The sequence below is a fragment of the Vicia villosa genome, linkage group LG2, assembly GCF_029867415.1.
Source record: "Vicia villosa cultivar HV-30 ecotype Madison, WI linkage group LG2, Vvil1.0, whole genome shotgun sequence".
NCBI lineage: Eukaryota > Viridiplantae > Streptophyta > Magnoliopsida > Fabales > Fabaceae > Vicia > Vicia villosa.
This window is the reverse complement of record NC_081181.1, coordinates 208,261,405-208,270,087: the sequence shown is the minus strand read 5'-3', so window position 1 is coordinate 208,270,087 and position 8,683 is coordinate 208,261,405. Positions and strand designations below refer to the sequence as shown.

Below are 8,683 nucleotides of genomic sequence, written 5' to 3'. Positions count from 1 at the left end.
TTGACCACATGTTTGTTCTTGCGTTGCTAGAACGCTGGAGGCCCGAGACACACACCTTCCATCTTCCAACAGGGGAGTGCACCATCACCCTTGAAGATGTTCATATGTTACTAGGCCTTTCAGTTGACGGTAAGGCAATTAATGGCTGTGTAATGCAGGCGAATTCCTTATGCTTTCAGGCAATTGGGATAGACTTGATAGATGGAGCAGTTGGTGCTAGGGGGCAAGGTGTTAACCTTAAGAGGTTAAAGACTTATTATGACAATTTTCACTTGAATGACGCGTCTCCCCAAGAGACCATACTCCAGAAAACTAGGTGTTACCTACTCTTGCTTATTGGAAACGTTTTGTTCCCAGATAGCACTGGTAACACTGTTAACTTTATGTATCTTCGTTTACTAATGGATTTTACTAGAGTTGGTCTATACAGCTGGGGGTCTGCAGTTCTGGCTACGGTGTACCAATCATTGTGCAAGAACTCAAGAGCTGATTCTTGCACATTCTATGGATGCGCCCTGCTGGTGCAGGTGTGGGGGTGGTGGAGGATGCCCATACTGGCCCCGGTTAACAATGGAAGTTGGGCCTTTCCGTATGCGCTGAGGTAAGTTTTTAGTATACCATTTTTTTCGTACACATTCTACTCCATTCTAACTAAATCATAATATTTTCGTTGTAGATTTTGTGTGAAAAAAATGGACTTCACACTTAATCCGCGGTCAAATATCACAATGTACCGCACGCTAATTGATCACCTTGGACCCCATCAAGTATTATCTCTAATCCTTTTCTTTCTTTTTTTTGAGTATTTTTTGTAAATAATTTTTCCCGAAGTAATGTATAACTCTCATGCATGCAGTTCATATGGCGACCGTATCTCGAATGCGAGTATGAGCCTAGAGCTCAGGATGCAGAAATTTGGACGACAAAGTGTTGCCTAATCCGGTACAACATCATAGAAATGCATCAAAGTGACCGGGTAATGCTTCAGTTTGGGATGCGTCAACGGATACCCGACCCTCCAGTTGACTTGGGAGTGTGGCACCTCAGAAGAGTTAACCATCAATGGACACACCAAAACTGGAAGGATTTTGCACCCGATCACCGCCAGATGTGGAAGGACCGTCGCCAGTATGTCCTGAACTTCCCCGTCAGTGACCATGAAATGAAACCTTCTCCTGAATACATGAGTTGGTATCGTACAGCTACATCCCCTAACTTGTTTATTGCAGCTCCGTTCTATTTAATTGATCCCCGTGCACAAAACTACATCTTGCCACAACAACAACAACCGGAAGAGGAACAACAACAACAACAACAACTACGGCAACAACAACGACAACAACAACGCCTACAACAACGCCAACAACTACAGCAACAACAACTCCAACAACAGCAACAACAACAACAACTCCAGCAACAACAACAACTCCAGCAATAACAACAAAATCTTTTCAGTACTCCATCTCGTTCGACACACAACTACCGACAATCAAATATTTTCCAATCCCAGTCTCAACCATTACAAGAATATGAAGACCACCATCATTCCTCGGACCAATATCAGACCCAATCACAACCATTCGGATTTGCAGCATTTGCAGGGTCCACAAGGGGATTCGGCCAAAACCTTACTCCCGGTTCATCTAGCCTTCATCTTAGTCCCGACGATGGTCCTCATGGTGAATCCTCTTACCGTGGCACCCCCTCCGGCTACGCAACACCTTCAAACCAATTCGGCTTTAATCAGGGTAGTTCTAGTGCTGCTGGATGCTACGAACCTGAAGTCTTTTCCCAACCCACTCCACCACCACGACTTAACACGTTTGAGGGGATGGGTAACCGACTTTACAACAGCGGTTTTCCGGATAATTATGGGGTCGTCGACGAATTCATAGACAGCGATCCACGAGACATCCCAATTCCAGGCCCAGTGACACAAACCCAGCAAGAAGCACAAAGGGGCAGAGGTAGGGGTAGAGCTAGGGAAAGGGGTGGTGCCAATATTCGCGGTGGGATCAACGATCGCGGCAAACGTGTCATAACAAGACGAAATTGCAGAACGGATGGCTATCTTGGCAATGGACGCCATTGATCATTTTGTTGTATTTTCTTTAATCAATTGTATCGTTTCTCTAATTATTTGTAATCGATGTTTCGTTTCTTTATTATATTGAAATCGATGTTACATTTTCGGTTTACAAAATGTCAATTTGCATTTTGTGCACTACATTTTTTAGGCTAAAAAAATATTTTGAAAACTTATTTATACATATATCTTAACAAATAAAATAAAAAAGGATTTTTAAAAATAAAAATATTAACAAATGTTAACTAAAATAAATAAAAAAAATAAAAAAAAAGGATTTGGCCTTATACGCCAAATGGTTTGGCAATTAGGGCAAAACCCTAAACTTATGCGCCATTCCATTTGGCGCAAACACCCTCAATTTTAGGGTTAGCCAATTGGTTTGGCGTATGCACCAGAATCCAACACTTATACGCCATTTCAAATGGCGTATTCACTTAACCGGTGCCCCAAACCTAGACAGTTTGGTAAATACTCCGAAAAGCTGGTTTTTTCTGTATTATTTTTATTAAACATGGTTATTTTAATTTTTTTTCACTATTTTTTCTCCAATGATAATTATAAATAAACAATATATTAGGCCCCACCAATTTTTATTATTATATTTGTACTATAATTGACAACCAAATTTCATTATGATTTCAATTGAATTGTCTAAAAAATAATAATATTTAATGTTAAATTCTCAACTTTTCAAGTTGCTTCATGAAGTTTTATCCCTTATATTTAAGCAATCAATGGTACCACATCATCACACTCCAATGATAAAAAATGCTAAGGAATAGAACTTAAAAGTTAAGCAATATTTAAGTTCCCACCATTGCTGATGCTGATTTTAACTAACCGGCATTTCCAAATAATTAAAACCCTATAACGATTTATTGTCCATTGCTCCAAAGTTCAACATCGTACATAGGACTAAAGTATTCATGTTCATATCCCACAGTTAATAAGCTAGCTTCTTCATTTGGAGGAACATATGAATTGTCTATCATATATGGTTCTGTCCAGAAACTATCACTCAAAACATCCATGTATAAAGGAAGCTCATAGTCATCAAGAAATGAACTTTCATATGATATTGTGGCTGCTGCAATGTCCATTGTTATGGAAGAGAATCCACTTGAAGATGGGGTTGAAGACAATGTATTTGTAATATTTGGAAAAATATTGTTTTCTAATGCTCCTTCAAGTTTATTGGCTTCTTCCATTGCAGGGTGTTTGATAGAGAGTATTTAGTTATATTTTAATATTTTTAGTTTAATTAGAATTATTAATTTAAGGTTTTATATTAGTTGGTATTTTAGTTCAATTGTTATTGAATTGGGCTTCCACTAGTATTTGGGCATTTTAGTTATTGGCCCATTAGTAACATTATATATGTAGTGTCATTGACACATTACAAGGCAATCAATGAAAATCAAAGTTATCTTTTAATTCTATTTCCTTAGTTTGTTTACTTGTTCATCTTAGAATCCTCCCTCTCTGAAGCCGACAACGAAGAGAAAGTTTCAGGTTTGGAATCTTGTTCGGAGTTGGATTCTAATTCGGATAATGAAGATGATGATATTGAGAAGAAAGCTATGGACGAAACAAGGGAGAGAGAGAAAGAGGATGCCGAAGCTGAAATTGTTGACATTCCACATCCCGTTTCAGATCCAGTGCCAACACAAGAGGAACTCTATCATCTTCCCGTTCATTTTGCTGGAAACAATGCATCGCAAGAATTTTTCGAATCGGAGTACAAATTTCTCGTTCAGGATATTTGCAAGGAATATTGTGAATTGAATTCGGAAGATAAAGATCTCGTTAAGGATCTTTGCAAGAAAGCGAAGCTTGACGAAGGTGACCTCACTTGTGCTACGGCGAAGGATCTTTGCACGAGAGGAGTTTCTGATTTAGATGAGGAATTAGAAGAGGTTGCAGAAGCAGATCTGAAATCACAACTTTCTGATTCGCTACGGGATCTGCCACCATTCAAACAAACAAAAGCTGAATCGTTAAAGTCCATAAAGGTATCTTCTTTCCTTGATAACTCTGAAAAGAGTAACTCTGTTATTGTTGAGGAAAACCCAGAAGAACAAATGGAACTGATATGTTTTTCATACAAAACGTTTCCTGCTTTTGGTTGTTCACTCCATTTTAGAGCCATGGTTGAAACCCATAACCTCATTCTCCTGTACACAGTAGAACCATATGCATCTCAACAATCTTCACCAAACATATTAATTGGAAGTCAACCTCATTTCATTATCTATTTTGCAATTTCATTTGACTCTCAAATGATGACCTTGTTGAAAAATATTTCGGATATTGTTGCTCAATCCAAGAACAGGAGTTTTAAAGATGAAGTCAAATTTGTGATTCCACCAAAACCTCAAGATTTGCAAGTGACTACTGATAACTCTTGAGAATCGCCATATGTTTTGTTGATTTCATCTATAATTCATGCCTCAGAACAACTACTAGGAGTTTCTACAACCAAAACACACAACTTCTCTCCACTGTTGGATCTTCACCAAATTTCTTTGGATAAATCACAGCCATTAACAATGCTTGATTTTCCTGGAGGGAAAGTTAGATTCACTTCTGAGATAAGATTCATCTATGATACTTCAAACATAAGGGTTCCTTGCTATCGTATTCTTAACGACGATGGCGAGCTCATGAATCACACCAATCATGTTCCGGTTAGTAAAGAATTGGATGAGAGAATGCATTCTGAGATGGTCATTCTTCTAATAATGGATAGCATATTCTATGAGTTGCATAGGCAGGGAAGAATTTCCTTCTACCTCACTACATCAGGAGAAGAAGCTGTTCACATTGCGTCAGCACCTCCACTTTCTTTTCATAATGTCTTGCCTCAGTATTGGGAGCCTGGAGTTCTGTTATGGCGTGGTTACACACTGCAACAATTTCCTCACCAATGCTATGGGAATACAACTGATTGGAATAAAGGAAGACAAATACCAATACACTACGGCTCTAACAAACTCAATTACTTCATATTTTCATCGCCTATTGCAACACAGCTTCCTCATTTCATCGCTTATTCGCTTCAAATGAACAGAAAAAGTGCTTGTGCAGTCACTTTTTGCGGGGATGGAAGTACTAGTGAGGGAGATTTTCATGCTGCTATGAACTTTGCAGCAGTAGTAGGAGGTCACAAATACCTTTCTAGTGTCAACGGAGTTGTTCTCAAGAATATTGATGCTTGCAAACAACTTTCTACCATTACTGCAACTTCTCTTGGCCCAAAAGCTATAAATAAAATGGTTAAAATAAATTGGGACAAGTTTCTTTTCACACATGATGTGGTAACGATGATGAAGGCTTTTGAAATTCAGCATCATGCTGCCAAGATCTTGGTTTTGGCTAGTAAGTTTCAACAAGATGGAATTGAGGATGGAGAAATTTTGGTTATTTCTTTTGATAGACAATTTTTGCAACCAAAACCTTCAGCTTTCTTTATCTTGAAGGAATTGAGTATCAAATGTGGAACATGTACAATTTCCATTTTTTACTCATCTTTTTCCCTAGTCACACTAATTCCAGAACTTGAACTTAGTGTTCAAAGAGACTTTGCTGCAGGAGTGTTGATGCATGATCAAGGAAAGAGTAATGTAGCCACAACAATTATGCAGTTTAAGTGTTATTTTACAACTTTGAGGACAAGGTTGTTTTGAAGGGGTTGGCAATGATAGAGAGTATTTAGTTATATTTTAATATTTTTAGTTTAATTAGAATTATTAATTTAAGGTTTTATATTAGTTGGTATTTTAGTTCAATTGTTATTGAATTGGGCTTCCACTAGTATTTGGGCATTTTAGTTATTGGCCCATTAGTAACATTATATATGTAGTGTCATTGACACATTACAAGGCAATCAATGAAAATCAAAGTTATCTTTTAATTCTATTTCCTTAGTTTGTTTACTTGTTCATCTTAGTTTTGTAAACTTTGTTAGGGTTAGCATTTTGCATCCTAACAGTGTTTATTTGAATTTGAAGCTTTGGTTTTTTCTGTTTCACGTTTAGTGTCAGACTTATTATTCTTTATAAAACGCTTTTTTAAGTTGGTGTGCCAATGATTCTTTATCTCGTTATCTGTTCTCCCTGGTAAATTTGCAGCAATCACTCTCCATCTGCATTGCAAAATTTGTTTCATCCTCATAAAAAAAACCCTAAAACATTATGGCAAAACGTTTCATTCCATGTAGGAAATAAATAATGTAGAAGGTGATAGTGCATTGACATGTAAATGATACCTATTACCAAGTTTTTCATGAAGCTTGATGATAGTCTCTTCTTCTTGTTGAGAAAAGTTTCCTCTTTTGAGATCTGGTCTAAGATAGTTCAACCACCTTAGTCTGCAACTCTTTCCACATCTTTCAAGACCTAAAAACATTATTTCATTATAACACATAAACTAGAAGAAAAAAACTAACCGACACACATGAATACATAATTATTTGTACCTGCAAATTTAGGTATTTGTCGCCAATTCCAACAGCCATATCTAGTTACATAAGCAATCAACTTGTTGTCTTCTTCATGAGTCCACTTGCCTTTTCGCAATCTATTTTTGTCACCACAAGAGCTTCCATCCATGTTCTCTTACTACCAACAATTCTGAGTATGAGAGTGTGTTGCATGTGGTATCCTATATATTATGAAAATTAAAAAAAAAAAAAATTGTGAAGTATCCTAGAGTTTATTTGGGTTTTGATTTATCTACCAATCAACAATTTATTGTCCTGTTACACTCTATATTAATTTATCAATAACCTGCTCGTTTGAGCGAATTTGGAAAAGTAAATCTGTAAAAAAACACAAATTTTTCTTAGCTTTTGAAAAAATTTTCAGTCTAAACCCTCAATAAAATAAAATTAGTCAGCAAATCTAATGATGTGGCGCTACTACGTAATATTTTTATATATTTATTTATAAAAAGATTTAAAATGAGGAAATATGAGATATATGTATTTCTTTCATATAGGGATTTTTCAAAATTCTCTAAAATGAAGGGGACAAATAACTATTAATCTATAAATTATTTAATTAAAATTTCAAATATGATTTGTTTAGAGAGAACTCGTATTCAACTAAATTTGAAAGTAATTAAAATTTATATTTATTAATTTTGTAATAATCCTCCATAGATTTTAGTAATTTAAAATTCAGTTGATATATATAAATAATATCTGACTAACAATTATTTCACTTAAAATTTTAATTTAATTTTAAAAAGTTCACTTTAGATAAAATTTGTTAACAAGTTGAGCTAAAATGAGTTGAAAAAAAAACGTGTTGGTTTTAGAATAAAATTGTAGTACAGACTGATATAGACATGCATGTGATATAACTACTAGTTTATTTCCTTTGTGTCATAGTGACCATAAGTTTTGAATATCTATAACTACGGATGATATTAGAACATGGCTCAGGCTAGGCTAGGTGAGAGGACTCTTTAGGTCGGTTTTTTTTTTTTTGGGTAACCAATTTTTTTTTAAAATTTAGAAATAACCAACATTTTAAATTAATTACACAAATAGCCACTTTTTTACTAAAAATACACGTTGTCGGCAGGGGGTGGCGACAACACTTACCTTTCAAAGTAGTCGCCAATGGACTTGGCGAAGATGTACAAAAACTGGGTGTTGTCGCCACCCCCTGGCGACAACACCTCCCTTATATGTTGGTATTCCGACATGTTTTTTTTCTTCAAAATTTGTAGAAGTTTTTATTAAAAAAAATTTATAACGGGAGTTATTAATCTCGAAAAAATAAAAATTTCTGCAAAATAATGATGAACAAAATATTTTTTTTATGAATAGTGAAAATAAATAGCGGAGTTTTTTTGAGGGGATTCAAAACCCCCGCAATAATTTTGCAAATACACATAAAAAGATGTCTATCATGTGAGAGACCTATGAAGGTCATGCACCGTAGACGGCACCTTAGTACATTATATGTAGGGTCGGACAATAGGGCGATTTCGGGCTCAAAAGCCTCACCCATCCCAACCCGCAGTTGAGTCATATAAGCTCATTTCTGCCCATTTTCTTAATCGATTTGGACGGGTTGGATTGGGACGTATCGCGAGTTATTTCAAACAGTTTACAATAATACCCCTAAACCAAACTGCCGGGGCGAACGGCCCTAACCTTTACCTATTAGGCGTTACCTATAAGTCAAACTCAACAATCTCCACCTTAGTTAATGTCAAACCTCTATGAAGATTAAATGGATAATGTCATATCGTAGCAACTGGGATTGTGTAGTTCTTTCTTAACACTAAGAAACGTGTTACAACACTACAAAAAAAGCTTATTAGAGACGTGAAAATCACAACACAAAGTGAAAAAACACATCACAAACCAAAATTTGTGACGTGAAACATTACGCCGCAGGAGGCAAGGTGGAAACTCAGTAGTGACTTGATTTTCACTTCACTATTTAATGAAGTGAAAATCACGTCGCTAAATTTGGACCAGATATTCACACATCTTAAAAAAAATTCTAAAAAATGTTAATAAATAATTTAAGAAAACAGTTTAAAAAATAATAATAAGAAATTAGTACAAAAAAGTTA

The 8,683-nt window shown here is 35.9% G+C and overlaps 2 protein-coding genes across 2 annotated transcripts; one reads left to right on the top strand and one right to left on the bottom strand.

Annotated features, from left to right (window-relative positions):
• Positions 1-2,964: 2,964 nt before the first annotated feature.
• Positions 2,965-6,699, bottom strand: LOC131648082 (transcription factor MYB4-like). Its single transcript, XM_058917874.1, has 4 exons — positions 6,567-6,699; positions 6,357-6,486; positions 6,087-6,233; positions 2,965-3,310 (listed from the first exon to the last, which is right to left on the bottom strand). Exons 1-4 carry the CDS (start codon positions 6,697-6,699, stop codon positions 2,965-2,967), a joined length of 756 nt encoding a protein of 251 aa, XP_058773857.1.
• On the top strand, positions 4,639-5,775 carry LOC131645742 (2-oxoisovalerate dehydrogenase subunit alpha 1, mitochondrial-like). Its single transcript, XM_058915965.1, has one exon. The coding sequence runs from the start codon at positions 4,639-4,641 to the stop codon at positions 5,773-5,775; it is 1,137 nt and encodes a 378-aa protein (XP_058771948.1).
• Positions 6,700-8,683: the final 1,984 nt, after the last annotated feature.

Coding starts and splice junctions, on each gene's coding strand:
- LOC131648082 (XM_058917874.1), bottom strand. CDS start 6,699: ATGGATGGAAGCTCTTGTGGTGACAAAAATAGATTGCGAAAAGGCAAG. Junction 6,487..6,566: donor ACAAATACCTAAATTTGCAG/GTACAAATAATT, acceptor TAATGTTTTTAG/GTCTTGAAAGATGTGGAAAG. Junction 6,234..6,356: donor CATGAAAAACTTGGTAATAG/GTATCATTTACA, acceptor TTTGCAATGCAG/ATGGAGAGTGATTGCTGCAA.
- LOC131645742 (XM_058915965.1), top strand. CDS start 4,639: ATGCTTGATTTTCCTGGAGGGAAAGTTAGATTCACTTCTGAGATAAGA.